This window comes from Varanus komodoensis, unplaced genomic scaffold (assembly GCF_004798865.1).
Source record: "Varanus komodoensis strain SLA01 unplaced genomic scaffold, ASM479886v1 scaffold2, whole genome shotgun sequence".
Taxonomy (NCBI): Eukaryota; Metazoa; Chordata; class Lepidosauria; order Squamata; family Varanidae; genus Varanus; species Varanus komodoensis.
In genome coordinates, this window is record NW_025335568.1 from 62,468,360 (window position 1) to 62,487,530 (window position 19,171).

A 19,171-nucleotide genomic window follows, 5' to 3' on the forward strand; every position below is an offset into this window, starting at 1 on the left:
TGAGGATGCACAGCACAGAAAAGCCACTTTGAAAATGCTTTACAGCAGGAACATCCACCAGATCTTTTGAACTCTTTCTCTCTCATAATCCTCTGACATTAACCAGAGTTGTAGTCCAGAAATTCTGTAGGTCTATTCCGATTTGAAATAAATAGAAACAAATATGGGGGTGGGGTATCTTGGGAAACATGTTTGGATTTGTTCTTAAGTAAACTAGCTCTGCTCCCACGCTTGCTTGCTTGGAAGAATTGAAGGCGGCTTTGTTGGGCTTTATGCCTAACCAAGGCCAGGATTCCCGGGGATGAGAACGAGCAATAAACAGTCCAATCCAACAGACACGCGCACCTCTGCTGCTGCTGAAGAACAGCCTTCTGCATTAATTTTCAAAGGGAAAAAGACCTAGGCTTGCGCTGGAAAACGTGGGGAAGCATTCCCGTGTCTCAGAGGGAGAGTTGCGTATGGTTCATCCCCGCGATCACCGTGAAATGAAGGACGCACTCTGACATTTGCAGAGGCCGCACAGCCCTTCCTTATAATCCCAATTAGTTTGGGACGGGCTCTGATAAGGTCAGCAAGAGCCGCTGCTGCGCCTCGCCCCCGCCCTCTTATCTCCAGGCTCTTCGCTGGCCGGCACCTGATCCGCGCCCGTTGCAGAACCGCGGGCGGCGTAGGGTCTCGGCAGTTGCCCCGGGAACCGCCAGGGGGCGCGCGAGGGCGGGCGTTGGGCACCACGACGGCGTGAGCGCCCGGGACGGAGGCCCGGTCAACTGCTGGAGGAGCGAGGAGGGATGGCTCATGGCAACCCAGTGGTGAGGCGTGGGGCGAGGAGGACGAGGGCCCGGCCCGGCCGGAGCAGACCTTTCTGGGCGCGGGGATCAGTGAGGCTCCGAGGAACGGCTTGGTTTTCTCACGTGAAGAGCAACCCTACATTTTAAGGGCTGTAGAGTAATCCTAGATATTAAGGGCTGGTTATTAACTAGCTCTGCCCCAGAGGTGCAAGTTAAAACAGCCCGTGCTGCATCTTTCTTTCTCCCCGGGCCTCTCCTTGGCTTCTGGCACTTCATACCAGAATTCTGGCAATTCACTGCCACAAGAAGTCCCTTCTGGTGCCCTCCAGAAGTTGTTAGCACATCTGGAAGAAGGCTACTTCAGCCAAACTGGTTCGCCCTTGGGGGAGAAGAGGGGTGGTAGTTTAATGGAACTTCCTTGTTTAGGGGAAGTGCCCCTTTGAACACCAGCTTAGGGTGCGCGCGCGTGTGGGGGGCGCATTAGCTTCATGCCACGTTACTGTGATTCCTAGAAGTTGGAAACTGGATGCTGGACTAGCAGGGCTTGGGGTGCCCCAGCTGGGCTCTTCTCCACCCACCTTCCAGGGGGCAACTGTAGCAACCCTTGCAGAGACCCCATCATAAGAGGTGTAGGAAAGCAATTACTTAGGGATACTTCAAAAATATTTTGTGGTTTCAGCATATGCTCCAGTATGTATACCACATTTGAACTTTCCTTGGGATACCTCTTTGGGAGATTAAGAAACAATATGAAGCCTATTGGCATAACAGATATGTAGGATTAAACTGCTAATTTATATTGAGATCCAGGTGGGAAAGATCCCCCAAAGACCCTTTTTATCTTTTTTAGTTAAAGCAATACACTTAAAAGAAAAAGCTTGAACTACCTCTGAACTGGTAGGCCAAGTGGCCAATTTAGTTCCTTAAAGTCACAATTCTAAAGGTATTTGGACAGAATAAACCCCCTACAACTGCCAGGGTTTCTTAGCCACCATGGGAAATGCAGTTATATCATTATTATTAATTTCATTTCTACACTACCCATAGTCAAAGTTCTCTGGGTGACACACAGTTTCCTGTCCAAACATGCATTAGCTTGTGTTCTTATTGGTTTAGGTAACCTGTGATGTTGTTTAGGCATGATTTTATACATTCACAGGTAAGAACAAAAGTCAGAATGGAAGAATCATATTTGGGGTACAGCCCTATGCTTGCTTAAATGAGGCAGGGGGAAATCCTGGCGCTCACAGCATTTCCCAGCTAGCCTTTACCTTCCTTTATTCCATGTCTACTCCAAGAAAAAAATGTCCCATTAAGGCTGAGGGGCCTCCAAAACCAGTTCAGCTTCTTTGCTGATGGCCATTTGCTTCCTCCTCCCTCTGGGCCCAGTCCACCCACCTGCAAGAGAGAAGGGCGTGGTGGTGGTGGGCGTCTCTGGTCTCCTATCTATGCCTACTTACCTGGAGGGAACAGATGAAGATCGCAGCAGCAAGGAAAGGTGGTAGACACCTTTCAGGGTGTGTGCTTTGGCAGATTCCCAGGGATGCCAGCTCCCAGCTACCCACTTCATCAAACCTTAACAAGAAAACACAATCCTTCTTCTCTGGGTTTCTGCTCTCCCACTCTTTTTACATAGAACAACTGGTCCCTTTAGCTAGTTTCAAAGAAGTTGCTCCAGGTTTTTGTCATTCTGACCCGTAGAACAGACTGGAAAATAGCCAAGACTTCGGCCGTGTGGAATCCAGCCTTCCCTTCCTGGTTGGGCTGAGTCCCCAGGAAACTCAGCTCAGGTTCTGCACTCACAACCTGTTGTCTCCTGGGCAACCTGTGGGAGCTAGTTTTCACCTCTGAGGCCATCTCTCATTTCGTACTAATGGTGAAGAGCAGCCGACACTGCAATCCTGCGAGTGTCTACTCAGGAATAAGCCCCATTGAGTTCAGCTGCATTTACTCCCAGGTCAGTGTGGAGCGGGTCACAGCCCGAGAGAGCTGTCTTTACCGTATTACATGCCAAGTTTGAACGAGGGCGTGTGCAGGCACGGGTCCAATAGCAGTGGTTTTCCTTGGTGTTCATAAAAGATCAGCTCCCCTTTCTGGAAGAAGGCAAAGCCGCCTTCTCTAGAAAGCTGCAGCTGCATGAGTCATTTGATTTTTGATTTAATCTGATTTGATCTCAGTGGGGATTTTGTGTCTTTTAATTGTGAGTTTTGTATCTGTAGCATCAATAATATCAGTGTGCGCTTGTGAGTAAGGTTTGCTTGCTGGACTAAGGCTGTGATCTTAACACTCGCTTACTGGAAAGGAAAGCTCTGCTGAACTCAATGGGATTACTTATTGCGTATTTTATATGTTGAGTCCGGACAGGCAACTTGTGGTCCTTCAGCTATTTTGGCCTATGATCAGGCCTGTAGGTGAATACTTTAGGAAAGCCACAGGCAGTCCATGTTTTCTGTGCAGGATTACTACTTCTGAGTAACTGCATTTGTATAAGATTGTAGCTAAATGAATAGTGCAGAGTTTAATAACGTTAATCCCACTGGCATGGCAAACCTTATTCAGGCCTCTTCTGTGGCTTCTGAACTTTCAGCTGTCCTTGCCCACCTGTGTTTAAGCATATCATAAGGACTGGAAACTTGATTATTTTGAAGAGGAAAACCTGAGATGCCCAGGATGCTTGATTCTGCCTTCAGATGCTGCTTCTGTTCTCCCATGGAGTTGCAGCATGGGGGACAACCCTTAACTCTCATTCTACAATTCATGTGTTCTGCAGCCCAAGTTCTACAAATCGGTCATTGATGATGTGATCGATTGCGTCCGGGATGTGTTCGTGGAAGAAGGCGTAGATGATCAGGTCCTGAAAGAGCTGAAGCGGGTTTGTGGAATGGTTCTGCTTCATTTCTGCTGCTCTGCCCCTACACTTTATAGTCCTAATTGGGAGTGTGTCACTTCAAAGCCCATCTCCTGCACTCCATTCTCATTCCTTCACAGTTTGGTCCGGCATTTCACAACCTGGTACCTTCCAGATGGGATTGCAACTTCCATAATCCCCAGGCAGTGTGCTACCTTGGGGTGATGGAGCTGTAGTCCAACACTCCTGAAGGGCTCCACCTCGACACCCCACCTTTTTTCTTTCAAGGAACTTGAGGCAGCTTACATAATTTCCCTCTTCCTCTCACACTTATCCTCACAATGACAGTCCCTGGGCTGGGCGCCTGCAACTGGCCCAGAGTCATCCAGCTGGTTCCAAGGCTGACGGGGACTAGATCCAGATCACCTAAGCGCCAGTCCTGCACTCTGAACCGCAACACCACTGGCTTTCAGTGCAGAGCGCTGGTTTAGTTCATCATTAGTGACTGACAGCACCTTTCCCTCTGCGGTTATACATGGAAGAGAGTCCAGAAATGAGTCGTATCAGAGTATTTGAATTCCCAGCTTTTGCAACCACCAAAATGTTGTGCATTGGGTTGTTATACCTATGCTCTTTCACATAGTTGCTTTCGAATATGTCAAGCTCTTTTGGAATGGCTGTCTCATTGTTAGGTGCTTCCCTCAGAAGCGAAAAGTTCAGGGGTTGTTTAATCAGGCTCAGTTTCCTACAGATACGACACACACACACGTACACACGTACACAAATGCACAGAAGACACCAAGAGTGTCCTCCAAGTCTTCAGAATATTTATTCACAAACTTATCATTGCAGTGCCTTGCTTAGCATGTTGGAGTAGGACTTAAGAAATCCATGGAGTCATGACGTCTCTGAGTGACTTTGGTCCAGTCAATCACTGACTCTCAGCCTAACCTACTTCACAGGGTTGTTGTTGCGAGGATAAATCAAAGAGGGAAAAAACTACATAAGCCACTTGGATTCCTTAATAGAGGGGAAAAGTAGGATATCCAATGATGATGTTACTAGCATAATAGACACAAACAGACAGGCAGTGCACTCACTAACCCTGTATCAGATTCCTCAGAAGTAACTAATATAAATCCAAAAGATCGTGCCCCATGTGCTAAGCTGATGGCTATCTACAAACCTGAAATCTTTGCCCCTGTACCCCAACTGCAGCTGATGGCTTTATAGTCCCACCTGCATCCTGCAGAAGATTGCTGTAAGCTTCCACCTTGCAAGTAAATTTCCCATCAGGGAAACATTCTGCCCTTCTGTTAAGTCCCTGATCACGCATTGGCCTGTTCTTTCAGGATGACCATAGTGATCAGCCTGCTCACACCTGCAGGGCTAATCCAATTGCACACTCAAACATCCATCCATCGAGTTAACGTAAGATGACTGCTTTTCTCATGTGTGTGTTGAATCTCTTTATTGCAGCGCTGGGAAACAAAAGTGATGCAGTCTAAAGCGACGGAAGGATTCTTCCGACACAGTCACATTTCGCCCCCGTTCACGTTGCATCTGCCACCCAGCTTCAACCCAGCTCTGCAGGCATCAACAGGTCGTGGCTGGTTTCTCTCAGCAAAGTCTGTCAACTGGGAGGGACCAAAGCTGTGTGACTGTTTATATTAAGTTCAGTGTGTGTGTCTGTGTATTTTGCGGGAAGCATCTTCATACTAAACCATATACGCATATTTTGCTTGTGGTAGGACCCAGGTTTGGTCTCTGGCATTTCTACCTTAAAGGGCAGCAAATAATGGAGGAAAAGCCTTTTGGGGGTTTGAGACCTAAAAGGCCTGGCAGAGTAGACAATTCTGGTCTAGGTGGAACACAGGTGGCGCTCTGGGAGCATTGAAAATTTCTGCTTTCCCCTTGAGAATGAGGCCGTTCTGTCCCCCATTCATCCCTTGGTTGGCTGCAATCCAAGGTTGGTGGCTTCATTTAAGCACTGCTAGAACAAAACCATGTACTGATTTTTATGTCCTAATGTATATATGATCTAAAATCTGGGTGTGTCTTTAAAGGAAGTATTTTTAAGGGCACCTCTATTTGTAAACAGAGATGCATCGGCAGGGGAGAGTAGAGCATTTGATTTCAGAACACACTCAGGCAGAAAGATTTAAAGGTGTGGGGACAAGAGGTAAAGCATATGCGGGCAAAAAGCCAGCTAATCCAAGGGATCGGATGCTACAGAGACCACCGGGGCCTCTGTACCTGTATTTTAGCAAGCGTCCACGGGCAGTAGAGCAGTGGTGCAGACGGCCTTCCAGAGGTGCAGGGCTCCAGACGAAAGACTAGTTGCTCCAGGCTTGGTGGGCTTCCACCTCTGTTGAGCACAACGGCTTCCCTTCCTACCCTTGAAATAATAATTGTCAGGGCTGCAGTCCTGGGCTCTGGCCCCATCCCCTTGGGGAGCAGGGGATGGAGCTTGAATATGGTCAGCGTTCCAGCAAGCTGGGGCAAAGCTGGCTCTGGAGACTGGCGTAAAAAGTTGCCCATTCACCTAAGACAGCCTCCCCCTGACCTGCAGTCCTCCAGGGGGTCCCACGTTTACCCTAACCATCCCTTGCTCAGTTGGCAACGCTCCAGGCATGGATTCTGTGGTTGCCCTAATGACGGATGGACAACATTTTGCCTTTCCAATGTTTCAGCCTAGAACTTTCCTTTAATATATATACACACACTTAACATACACAAAAACATAGAAGAAAATGTTGAATAAAAGAAAAACTAATATAAACAGAACAGACTAAAGTGAACAGAATAAACAATTGCCAAGAGAATTATAAACAAATGCAGCCCATGTATTGCAGCCCCCAAAACTGACTCTCTCCATATCTTCCCACGCTCTGAGAGTTTGCAAAAAAGAAAAAAAAATTATTCTGTGCATCAACAGATTTTTTAATTCTACTGCTTTCCTTTTTCCTTTCCAGTGGCCTAGAACTTTCAATATCCTTCGTTATACCGGGTGGGAGTCGTAGGCCAGAACTTCTGTGGGGGGGGTGGGGGGCACCAGACGTCTGCCCCTGCTGTGATGCTTGTTAGATCTGGCCGAGCTGAGAAGAACCCTTTGTAACTGGACTGTGTGCTGCCTTCACGCTTCCGTTTTTTGCGTAGCCGTACATGTTTGTTCATAATAGGCGTCTTTAGACACCTCTCTGGTGTTTAAAGATGTAAGCTGTCCAGAGACTTTTTTTAGTAATGGAGGCATAGAAAAACTTTAAATTAATAAAAAAAAATGGATCAGAGTCCCCAGATGTGTATACAGAGGTATTTAAAACTCTCTCTCTTTCTCTGTTTGTGTGTAGGAGAGAGAGAGCGAGAGAGAGAGAGAGAGAGAGAGAGCGCGCCATACTTTATATATTGTGAGAAGCAGTGCTGCAAAAGCAGTATTGACCTAAGGGGTAGATGTGAGCTGGACTGGCTGTGCCGGTGCAGGTGGCCTTCTCCACTCATCTTCGGTCCATGGCAGACCTCCCAGTCCTCTGAAAATGCTGCACAGAGCATCAGCAGACCCTGCTGAATGGAGTGAGCTGTGGTATGGTGGGGAGGGGGAGGGGAGAACCCTAAGTGGAAGGCCCTTCAGCAAGCATCCAGAAACCCCCCTGAGATGGATGGGACTTCTGGCCACCCTGCATCGCAGTGGCAAATGCGTCGGTCTGGTTGGCAGCTGCCCAGTGCTCTTTGATCACGGAGTTCGGAATGAAGCGCAGTCCCAGAGAGCAGTCTAGTCAAAGAGGCGGGCGGGCTTGCTGATGAGAGACTGCACGAAGAGAGCGCTTGCTGTGGCTGTCTGCATCTGCGGCTAAGCACGTGCCTCAGACGTTGGTTGGCCCTGGGGACTGACTTTTGCTGGTGCCAAACGGCGATGTGGACAGTGCGAGGACTTGCATCCAGTGGTTTTGGTTCTTTTGCAAATGGTGCCCTGATACTCACCCTTGATTGAAACACTTTCCCATTAGGTGTTGCTGCTGGCAGAGGAATTCGACAGTTTACTTCTACAACCACACAAGCACCCGTTGCTGAATTGGTAGGTAGCTTTCAAATCACCCAGTAATCTCTCTCATGTCACAGGAAGCCAAAAGACTTAAGTTTTTAATCAGGATCAAAAAATTTGCAGGCTCAGCCATTGACAGGCGCTTGTCATTCAAGAAGTATCAAAATCTTTGTAAAATGCCCATGAAAATCAAACAGACACTTGTATGGGAAGCACCTACTAATGGCAGTCATGTTTCAACAGTTCAGGATCGATTTGGGGTTGTATTACTTCAGCCTCCCATTTTAAGCACAATCACTGAGACAAGTTTCATTGAAGTATGTGAGGGGGTGTCACACGGAGGTGGGCAGAGACCTGTTCTCCCCTGCAGAGGAAGGCAGGATGTGCTCCAACTGAGCAAAGCTCAGGGAGCCAAGGTTCCATTTGGATGCCAGGAAGCACTTCCTGACAGTCAGGACCCCGAGGGTGTGGAATGGGCTTCCCCGGGAGGTCGTTGAGGCCCCATCGGTGAGGGTGTTCAAGGATAGGCTGGACATCCACATGGTGGGCATGTCGTGAGAGGAACTGGCTGGTGCCGGAGGTCAGACTAGATGGCCTGGGAAGTCCCTTCTGACTCGCTCTGTTTATATGATTCTATGAAGTCTGCTGGGGCTTAAGGAGCTGTAAAGCTCACGGCACTCTTGAGATTTCTCTGGGCATTGCTAAGCTCTTAAAAAGCGTCTCCCAGTCGTCTCCTTAGCCCCTCCAGGTGGTTTGGGCTGTTGCTCTCAGCACGCATAACCACTGGCCACAGTGGCTGGGGGAGATGTGAGTGGAAGCCCAAATTCGGGGGGCACCAGAGGGGGGAAGGCCAGCTTACAAGATGCAGCTGTGAAGCTGTGAGTTTCCTTAAACTGGAAAGCCACTGTATACCTGGCCTTCTCATTCAGCTTTCCAGGATCTCATGCGGAAGTCCTTCCCATCAGTGGCGTAGTGGGGCCAGGACTCACGAGGATGCTGTGCTGGGCCTTCTTTATTAATAATTATTAATTAATTCCCCTTAGACTTCCCTTTTCCCTCTGAGCTAAGCTAAGCTAAACTGGAGTTCTTCTTCCCAGCAATTGTGCTGTATTTTGGAGATACTTGGTCTGGAGCGGGCAAGGGAGACACTCCCCCTTTACAGAAGGCCTGCTCCCGACAGAAATGAGCCTGGTGAGAATTGGTTAAGAACATCAAAAGAGCCAGGCTGCATCAGGGCCAGGGGCCGGCGGGGCCAGCATTCTATTCACGAAGCTGCCAACCAGCTGCTAACCTGCTGAAGACCCACAGATAGGGCATGGCTGCAGCAGCACCCTCCTGCCTGCCTATGTTCCACAGCAACTGGTGTATATGAGCCCAGGCCCAATTTAAGGTGCTGGTATTAACTTTTAAAGCCCTAAATGGCTTGGGATCAGGATATCTGAAGGAACATCTTTTTCCCTATATGCCCCCCCCCCCCCCAAGAGCTGCAGCAGAGGCCCTGCTCCGGGAACCCGCCTTCAAGGAGGTTAGGAGAGAGGATACTCGAAGAAGGGCCTTCTCTGTGGTGGCCCTCTGGCTATGGAATGCGCTCTCCAGAGAGGTCTACCTGGCACTGACATTGTATGCTTTTCTGCGCCAGGTCAAGACCTTTTTATTTTCCCATAATTTTACAGCTTAAATATTATAATTATGTTTTATTCTTAGTTGTGGATTATTATAGGTTATTATAGGTATTTATTGGGTGTTCTGTTTGTAAGCTGTCCAAAGACATGTTGTAATTGGATGGGATAAAAATACCCAAATAAATAAATAAATATGGGTGCACTGCCTCTAATCCTGGAAGGCGAATAAAACTATCAGGACAGGTAGCCATTGGTAGGTTTTCCTTCCATACATTTGTCCAGTCCAGTTTCAAACCACTGAAAATGGTGGCCAGCACAACATTCTGTGGAGCTGAATTCCATCGCTTGACTCTGCACTGCGCGAAGAAGTCCTTCCTTTCCCACGTCCTGAATCGTCCACCGATCAGCCCCATGGAACGGCCCCGCTGGTTTACGGCATTACGGGAAGGATGGATCCTGACAGCTGCTCTTTGGGGGTGTTGCTTTTGGCACCCTCATAATGCGCTCTGTGCTTCAGCGTGTGCCACTTCGCCATGCACGCGTTACACTTCTCGACTGCCTGAGAGCCAGAAGGGATCAGGGTGTGATAAAAATCCCCTGTGGCTGGATCCTTTTCATGGGTTCGAGGGGATTTCAAAATGCGGCTTTTGGTACTAACTGTGCCCCAAAGTCTAACTGGCTTTTTGGTTTCCTCCAGAGCACTTCTAGACCTGCAGGTGCGATCCTTACCCTGCCCTCAGGCCTCGCCTATCCTATCCAAATACCTGCTGGGGTGACGCTGCAGACAGCCTCTGGTAAGCACTTCCACAGGCCTCCCCCCGGGTGGTGGTGACGCTGAGGAAAGTTGCGTTTGTGCTCCGGTGATGGCGGCTCGCAGGCGGTTTTGTGCTGCAGGATCATACGTTAGGGTCTGCCCCTAAAGGATGCTGGCAATGGCAATTTACAGAGTGCATTCTCATAGTTCCCTAACCCCAGCTCCTGAGAACTACAGTTCCCAGGCTTCCCTGTGGAGAGGGAATGACAGTTCAAACTATTTGTTGTGCAGAGAAAGGCCTTGATAGGAGACAGGGATATTGGAGGGCCGTGGAGTGTGTGTGTGGAGACGCAAATTATTGACAGTCAGGAGCTGTAATGAAAGCAGTAAGGAGATCGGGGCGCCATCCTGGGCATGTTTGCTTTCCCAGCCTGGCTGGCGGGGGAATGCTGTGAGTTGCAAGACTTTTTCTGACTAAATACACATAGGATTGCACCCAGAATGGTTCAAAAATCCTTAAGGGCAGCAGGCCACTCAGCTGGGTTGGATGTTCCTTGCTATGCTCGAGAGAGGTGTCACCGGCGCATTTGTGCCAGGCGCCCAGGTTGCGATTGCAGCGCTGCAGAGAAATCGCTCTCCCTCCTTTTCCGGGCTGCTCCCAGGACGGGCTGCCTTCCTGCTCCTCTCACTTGCCGCCTCCACTCCTGGGCCTTGTGGGACAAACGGCCGATCTGTCTCCTGTCCCATCACCAGTTTCTGCTCGACCTGCTGCAGCTGCAGTAAAATGTCACCATCATGCCTTGGGCATCTGTGCTTCCTGAAGCCCTTGAATCGGGTGTTACGATTTCTGGAGAGTCATGGAATCTCTGCCATTCAGGTCCTGGGCTGAGAGGGCCTGCAAGTTCATTTAGATCAGGGGTGCATAACCTCTTTCAGCTCAAGGGCCCAGTTCCATCCAGGGGGACTTTTGAATGGGGGTCCTTCTGAATGGAACTCCCAGGGGTGGGAGGAGCTGAAGGCAAAAGAGCAGGGTACCATCATATTTCACCTAAAGCGCATAAGACCAGTAATTAAGCCTCAGGAAAGACATTTCATCCTAATTATTTTTAGAATTTATTGATATTACTAAAATTATGATCCATATTATTTCATTTTTATCCTGCCCAATATCCAAAGCCCTCTGAGTGGTTTAAAACAGAACTGGAGCGGGGGAAGTGCGCCAAAGCCAGGAAGCCACCCAGGAATCCGTGCTGCGGGTAGAAGAAGGGGATGTGGCAATCTGGTGGATCATCCGGATGGGCCTGAGTTTCTGCACCACCGATTAAGACCCATCCCAAATACATAACGATACAATAATATTATGTAACTCTATACTTGAATGGCTTCCCACTTCCTATGCTGAGGTCACCTCCTTGCTTGCTTCCTATGGACAGGCTAGTCCACCTTTCTCTCTAGGTTCGATCAGCTGATGATGGACAGAGCTTGGTGGTTGTGCAGTGGGCAGGAGGAGGATGTTTCCGTCTTTTTCACAGTCGTCTTCATTGCAGCAGTTCCTTCTGGCCACTGATGGAGACAGCCATCTTCATGATTCCTGATTTCTCCTCCTTAGGACACCTGTATAAGGTCAACATGCCAGTTGTGGTTGCCCAGACCTCAGGAGGTGGAACGGTCCTCCAGAATCCAGTTCCACACATGTTTCAGCCGGTGGGCCAGCCGCTCTTAGTGCCACCCTCTACCATGCAAGCAAATTCCTCATCTCTTCGAGCACCCAGAAGTGAGAGCCTGCAGGCACCCAAGAGTGCGGCCCCTGAGCCAGTGGAGATGGAAGAGAAGCCCTTGCCCAGGAGTGCTGTCATGCAGGAGGCCGTTGGGAGCCAGGGGAAACCTGCAATGGGGGCCCTGGTAAACCAGAAAACATCTGGTTCCCCGGTGACTCCCCAGAGTGCTGATGTCCAGGAGGCTGTTCCTGCCCCAAAGCTGACTGAAGCAGACTGCTCTGCAGTGCCCACAGAAGTCCTGGCAGGCAGCTTGTCCATGGGGGGAGACTTGCCTGTGAGCCTTGAGCAGTCCCTGGACCCTGATGATATAATCGAGCTGATAATTATGGGCAACGAGTTGAACGACAGTGGCCTCCTGCCTGGTGTCCCCAACCTGCCCTTCTCCGAAGAGGTAACTCCAGTGTTTCTATTCTGCTTTTCATTTAAATGATTTCTTTCATCGTGACTTCTACACTTCAAGACTTGGCCATCCCATTTAAAGTTAATGTACAGGCACCTGTTGATAATAAGGGATCTGCATTGCACCGATAGTTTTCTCTTTCCCCCTATTTTAGAGGATCACTTTCTGAAGCAGGATCCTTTGGATGCCTGCTTGTGCAATGCTTGTCAGCTTTCCAGGATTGAAAACTGGGATCAGGACCCCTAAATTCGTCATACGCTCTGCTCTTTGACTTGGCCCTGGAAAACCAAAACGAGTGAAATGTTATAATGTGGCTCTTCTGCAGAACTGCTGCTGGAGCATCTCCCGTAGGTGGGCGAGGCCGCAGAGGCAGCATGGCTTGAGGAAGAAACACCCCTGTGTCTTTCAGGTGCGCCAACCCTTCCTTCCTTCCTCTCTGCTTTCCTTCCAGCTAGATACCAGTGTGCAGATCAAGTCTGATCTGCACTCGCCGGATATGGCCAATGACCTCGAGCAGATCATTCAGCTCGATGGAACGAGTGATGTGTCTTCCAAGGCCGAGACGGAAAGTCCAAGAGGTGGGGATGACGAGGAGCTCGTTGGAATCATCGATGCCGACGATCTGAAAGTCTTAGATGAGGAGCAGGAGGAGGAAGACGGTGAGGACAGCACCTCGGACAATCAGTCCCTGAGCAGCACTGGCGACACTGATGACCCCACGGTGGACATCACAGAGGAGGTGAGGCCCCTGTTCTCCTGGAGGCGGTCCCTGCCTGCCTTGGCCAGGCTCAGGCGACACACGGTGTCACCGAGCGTCACCGATCCTGGGGCTCCAGTCCGATCCCCGCCAGCGCAGGCAAGGCGCTGCTGCCGCAGCACCCCAGCAGCTGGCTGCCGTCCGAGCTCTGCTTTCAGAGAAAGGCTAGTGAGCGAGGGCCCCCCAGCTTGCCCTGTCAGTAAGCACTTTCGAAAGCTTTCATGAAGCTCCCTGCCCTTGCGATTTGGTTTGGGTCCTGCTCTGGCTCCACCCTCTGCGAGAGACTCTCGGATCCTGGAAGATGGCCGCTGTATCAGGTCTTAATCGCCACTTTCCTGAGTTAAAGATACCAGCTCCTCCCACCACCCTCCAGGGTGGTGCAGGGGTCCTCTGGAGAACGGGGTCCTTGTCCCGCTCAGTCAGGAAACTCACTAGGGGGTGTGGGCTGAGTTCTCCCTCGCAGCAGTAACGGACTCACCAGTGCTTCTTGCCAGGAATCTTTATTTTACTTGTAAGTCTCTGAGCATACCCAAAGCGAAATATCGAACCCTCTCTGGCCCTTTTCACGCAACGGTTTGTTGGAGTCCCTCTGCGCCTGCCCTTGGGGGGGAGAGTGCTGTGGAACCCGGCACACCTGTGCTGCTCCCTCTGGGACCCAGTTGGGCCACCCTCCAACTGGGACGACGGACCGTTGGGTCCACCGCCTCAGGAGGCTGGAGTTCTCCATTCGATAGACTCCCCATCTCTAAATCTCTCCCCCCGCCCTCCCCAGAGGATGTTGCTGCTCTTCCTTGTTCCCGTGGATGGGGTGACTGGCCCCTCAGCTGCCCCTGAACTCTCTTCCCTCGCAGGCACAGCGGGGTCCCCAGGGCCTCGGACTGCAGCTGGAGCCGAGTCCGTTTCAGCAGCCACCTTGTTATCAGAGCCTGAGCTGGCAGCCCTGCCGGGACTGGCCAGTTCCCCTGCACACATCTCACTCTCCTCATCTGAGCTGTCAGTCCAGCCAAAATGGTCAGCTTCTGGCGTGCTTCTTGGGAGCTTGCCAGAATGTGCGTGCTCGACACTCGGTGACTTTGGGCCAGCTGCAGATGACGGCATGGGGAGAGCACCGGTGCCCACCCACTGCTCTGGACTACAGCCGCCATAAGCCCCAGCCCAAATGGCCAGTGGCCAAGGAGTATGGGAACCGAAAGCCAGCCTGGTGGCCTGCCCTTCCCCGGTCTTTACCCTCTGTATTTCTGGTAACCTGTTACGATGCATAAGAGAGACGCCTCGGTTTGTTTTTACCCCAAGAGTGAGATGCTGGTGGGGAGGCCGCTTGGGCCAACTTCGTGTTCTCTCTTCTGCAGGACCCTTTAAATTCTGGTGATGATGTCAGTGAGCAGGAGACCCCCGATGTGTTTGACACTGATAATATCATCGTGTGCCAGTATGACAAGGTACAGCCAGGCACGTTCGCTAATTAGATGCCCTGTAAAGTCTTTCTAGTTTGGTTGGAAGCATGAAAACTGAATTTGTTGCAATTCATTTCACACATTACGGAGGCAATTCAACAGTTGCTGCTTGTTTTCAGTGCACCTGGACGATCCCGTCACACTTTCCCTTTTCAGAGGTGCCCATCTAAGGGAGATGAGTGGTCTGAGAGCTGGATGGGGACTCGGGAGATCCAGGTTCTCGTCTCTGTGCAGTCATGACACTCACTGGGTGACTTTGGGCCATTTGCAGACTCTCAGCCTAACCCGCCTCACAGGAAAGGCGGAACACCCCGAAAGCCATTGTGGGTTCTTTACAAGAGAAACGAAGGTGGGGTGTAAATGCTAGTACTAATATAATGAAGTGCAGTGCCTTGTTAATGGATGATGGTGATGATGATGATGTCTATATAAAATAGTCCTTTGGGAAAGACAGGAATATGAATTCCAGTATATTTACAGAATCCATTATCCTGGGAGAATTGGCACTTAACCTGCACTCCAAACGCACTCTCTTGTATCAGGTGCTGATTTGCTCCTGGCTCCATGGGCTACTAAGAGGCTGAAGAAGCCGGAAAGTGAGGGAAAGAGCACTACGGAATGAGGGAATTTTGATTAGATTTCTTACACCTGTGGCAAGGCAGCAACGCGGTTGAAATCCCTGATATGCTGAGCTTTTGGAAAGCAGCATGGGGAGAGGACAGGGCTTGCTGTGATGTGGCCAAATTTCTGGGGACCTGCTCCTGCATCAGCCCAACTGATTGCTTTCACACAATCTGTTCCTTCTTGGGTGTTAAGGGAAAATATTCAGCATTGAATGAACTGACTTGGGTCTTTCAGGTCATGGGAATGAGCCTTTAGATTAGGATAAAGATGTGTTTTTTTTCCTTTTTCTTTTTATAACAAGCAGAAAGGGATGTTTTTGAAGAGGGTGTGAATAGAAAACTGAATGTGCAGAACAATAGCTTAATTTCTCTTCGCTCCAGTGCTGCCAGTGAATCATACACGCAGGAAAGGTGGAGAAATGTCTTTGGATACAGAGGGCACATCCAAGGTTCTTTGTAGAAAAGACCAAGTGAAATGAGCAGGACATAAGTTAGACATGGCTAACCGAAGTCCCATTCAGTTTAATGGGCCTACTGTAAGTAGAACTAATGTTGGTCACTCCCTAGATGCTTCTGAATAAGGGCAGAACAGAACATGTGCTACGCAACCTGGTAAGGCTGAGCACGTCCAGGAGTGTAGCTATACAGCAAGCTTAAGCTGATCTAATGTGTTTCTTCTCTCCAGGGAACTGTGGGAAGAGTCATTTAGAGGAGGCTGGGAACTAAGCAGTGACGTCTCAGCTGTTTTTCCAAAATAAAATTTCCATGATTCTTTGAATAGCAGTAGGCTTGGGAAAGCCTCAAAGTTCGCAAAACTCTTTCAGGAAAAACAATGCCCAAAGGGAGGGAGGAACCTGAAAGATCTCAGTGAGGATGGAAAATTCCCAGTGGTCATGTCCCGCTTCTTGTGGAATGGGGTGGAATGGAGCACCCTGAAAAGGGCAATTCTGGCTGGCTGGCTGGCTGGCTGGCTGGCACTGTTTCTAAGAGCGCAATCTTATGCACCTTTAGACAGAAGTGTGTCCTTCCACTTGCAGCATTCCCCAGCCAATGTGGCTGATCTGGGAATGCTGGGAGTTGGAAGACTTTTTCTGTCTAAGCATGCATAGGATCTCTCAATAAACCACTCTAGCTTTATCCAGCATGAGACCTACTTAGACTAGACTCACTGAAATGAGCGGGACTCAAGTCTAACACTGGATACAGCCCATCAAGTGTGCACTGTAGCTATACTTCCAATGTGCCTTATTTTGCTATCTGTATTTTGCTTTTAAATAATTACTTATTTTTATTACTTTAAGAGGAAAGCAACCTTTTTCTTAGTGGACTTTCCGAGCAGCAGGATTTAAAGGCTGTTGTGAGCAATTCTTGACAGATCCGGCCTTTTTTTTATGGTAGGTTCAGAGAAGTAAGAACAGATGGAAGTTCTACCTGAAGGATGGCGTGATGTGCTTTGCAGGAAAGGACTATGTTTTTTCCAAAGCCATTGGAGATGCGGAATGGTGAAACTTCCAGAAATACCTGTGCTGCTGTAATAGTAGAAAATACACTATGTATTGAAATGTTCAGTAAGAAGATGCTGGAATTCCTGTATTCAGAAATGCAGAATGAGAAAGGAAATGTCACATGAACAAAGAATGTAACTATGTGAAAACAAAACTTAATAATTACTGAGCATTGACCAAAGTTACCTGTTCAGCTTTGTTTCTCTGGATCTCTGACCCTTTTTACATGAGGCTCTTCTTAAGTGTTCATGATTCCTCTCTCTCGGTAGTTTCTGGGCACTTTAGTCAATATTTTTACCCTCCAGGACTCTTAAAACCGCTGCTGCAACTTCCTTTGAAATGGAGGAAAATCCAGCATTATGGCCTATGTATTTCTGCAGTTCTGCAAGACCACAGCGCCACCTAGTGGTTGTGTAATAAAACATCTAACAAGGCAGGGAAAGCCCCCCCGCAAAAAAAGTATGAGAGATTTTCTTCATCTTGCAAATAATTACATAAGCAGAAACCTCAGTAAGGTGCTGCATTTGATTTGACAAGTGATCACACATGTGGAGGGGAACTTTTGTGCAGGCAGCCCTGGATCTTAGAGGAAAGGCAGCAAAGGACCTTACCCTTGGCCAAACCCTCTGGTTTCCCCCACACCCAAAAGTCCTCCAGCTGAAGTCATGGAGTGCAGTTTTGCTTTAGCCAGAGCTGCCAGCAGGCCACCAGGAATGGCTGAAGTGGGAGGACGGAGGGAGCTAAGAACACGGAGAGCTCTGCTGAACCGAGCAAAAACCTTCCTCGTCCAGCTTCCTGCGGGAACCAACTAGATTATTATTGCCTGACACACATGCCCTGCCTTTCTTCCCCTTGCAAGGAAACAGCTTCCAAGGTTCCCCTGCTCTCTACTTTTTCCTTGCAACAACCTGTGGGGTAGGTTGGGCTGAGAGTCAGTGATTGGCCGTCCCAAAGCTGCACAGTAAGTTCCATGGCTGGGTGGACACTAGTGCCCAGATCTCCTGGGTCCAGCCCAGCAGTCCTGACCACGGCACCACATGGAAGCCACAAGAGGACCTCAGCACAGCAGCCCCTCCTGCATTGCTCCCCCAGGAGCTGTTCTCGGGAGGCCGGCACATACATAGCCCTCATGTCGAATAGCCCTTGCCAGCCCTCTCTGCAGGAATTTGTCTAGCTCCCTTTTGGAGTCGTCTAAGTTGGACCATAAGGAACGCTGAGCACCGAAGAATTGAGGCCCTTGAATTGTGGTGCTGGAGGAGACTCCTGCGAGTCCCTTGGACCGCAAGGCGATCAAACTGGTCAGTCCTAGAAGAGATCAACCCTGACTGCTCTTTAGAAGGCCAGATACTGAAGATGAAACTCAAATACTTTGGCCACCTAACGAGAAGGAAGGACTCCCTGGAGAAGAGCCTGATGCTGGGAGCAATTGGTGGCAAAAGAAGAAGGGGACAGCAGAGAATGAGGTGGCTGGATGGGGTCACTGAAGCAGTTGGTGTGCGCTTGAGTGGACTCTGGGGGATGGTGGAGGACAGGAGGGCCTGGAGGAATGTTGTCCATGGGGTCGCGATGGGTTGGACATGACTTTGCGACTAACAACAACAAAGGCCACGATCCCATGCATATTTGAGGCAGAAAAACCTGACACTCCCAGCAATTGTAGGACTTTCCCCCATCTTAAACGTAGAAAGGAATGCGCCCTCGGTTAGTTGCCATTGCCACATATTGTGGGAGTCTGTCCCACACATCCTTCTGTTGGTCCGGCCTCTCCTGCCCTTCACCTTCATTGGGTCATCCCAATTTCCAGTAGTATGAGGAGGTGGGAGAATGTAGTTCATAAACTGAAGGTATTTATGGCCACTTTCCTCCCTTTTGTGTAGTTTTTGCCTGGTTGTGGCAGCCAGTCAGAAACTGAGCAGAGCAATGAATTTTCCAAGCAGTGGCTTGCTGGCCGTCCTCAAGAAACGAGTGTGTGCTTGTTTTTTTCTTTTTAATTTTTAAAAAGATGCCAATACAGAAATCATATAATAAAGAAAAGCCAAACAATACACAAAAATTTAAAAAGCCACCCTTAGTGCACCCCTCCACTGGGACTGTGGGTGCCTAGCATGTTTTTCTCCTTTCAATGTTTCCTTGCTGGCTTGGGCAGCTTGTACACTAAACTTGGAACAATACAGACGAGTGTGCGCTCGTGAGTGAGAGCAGGCGGTTGTTGACCCAAGGGAGAAGGCGCTGTCCTCCCCTGGAGGAGAGGCTCTTGTAACCAGTGCCTGTCCCAGTGTTCCTCACACTTAAGCAGGAGCAAAGGAGCTGGTGGAAAGGACAAGAAGCACCATGATTGTTGGCGACGTCAATCCCAGAGACGGCGTGAGCCAGTGGTGTCAGCATTTACTGCAGGGATGGGAAACTGTGGCCTTCCAGATGTTGTTGGGCTACAGTTCCCATCAGCTCTTTCCTTTAGCTTCACAGGGCTGGGTGATGGATGTTGTAGTACAACCTCTGAAGGGCCCTATCCTGTTTCCTAGTCAATGGGATGGTGCCCTATTTCATTGGATCCAGAAAGCAAAAGCGTGCATAAGCTCATGCAGAAACGCATGAAGGAGAAG

General features: G+C 49.5%; 1 protein-coding gene across 1 annotated transcript; it reads left to right on the top strand.

Moving 5' to 3' along the window:
- The first annotated feature begins 788 nt into the window (after positions 1–788).
- On the top strand, positions 789–16,569 carry GTF2A1L (general transcription factor IIA subunit 1 like). The gene is made up of 9 exons (XM_044428977.1): positions 789–809; positions 3,559–3,660; positions 5,116–5,242; positions 5,562–5,595; positions 9,997–10,091; positions 11,661–12,220; positions 12,681–12,968; positions 14,336–14,425; positions 16,462–16,569. The coding sequence occupies exons 1-9, from the start codon at positions 789–791 to the stop codon at positions 16,567–16,569; spliced, it is 1,425 nt and encodes a 474-aa protein (XP_044284912.1).
- The last annotated feature ends 2,602 nt before the right edge of the window (positions 16,570–19,171 follow it).

Excerpts from the sequence above, each read along its gene's own strand:
- GTF2A1L (XM_044428977.1), top strand. The coding sequence starts at position 789 with ATGGCTCATGGCAACCCAGTG. Across the intron at positions 10,092-11,660 it reads GACGCTGCAGACAGCCTCTG|GACACCTGTATAAGGTCAAC; the intron begins GTAAGCACTTCC and ends TCTCCTCCTTAG. Across the intron at positions 12,969-14,335 it reads CGGTGGACATCACAGAGGAG|GACCCTTTAAATTCTGGTGA; the intron begins GTGAGGCCCCTG and ends TCTCTTCTGCAG.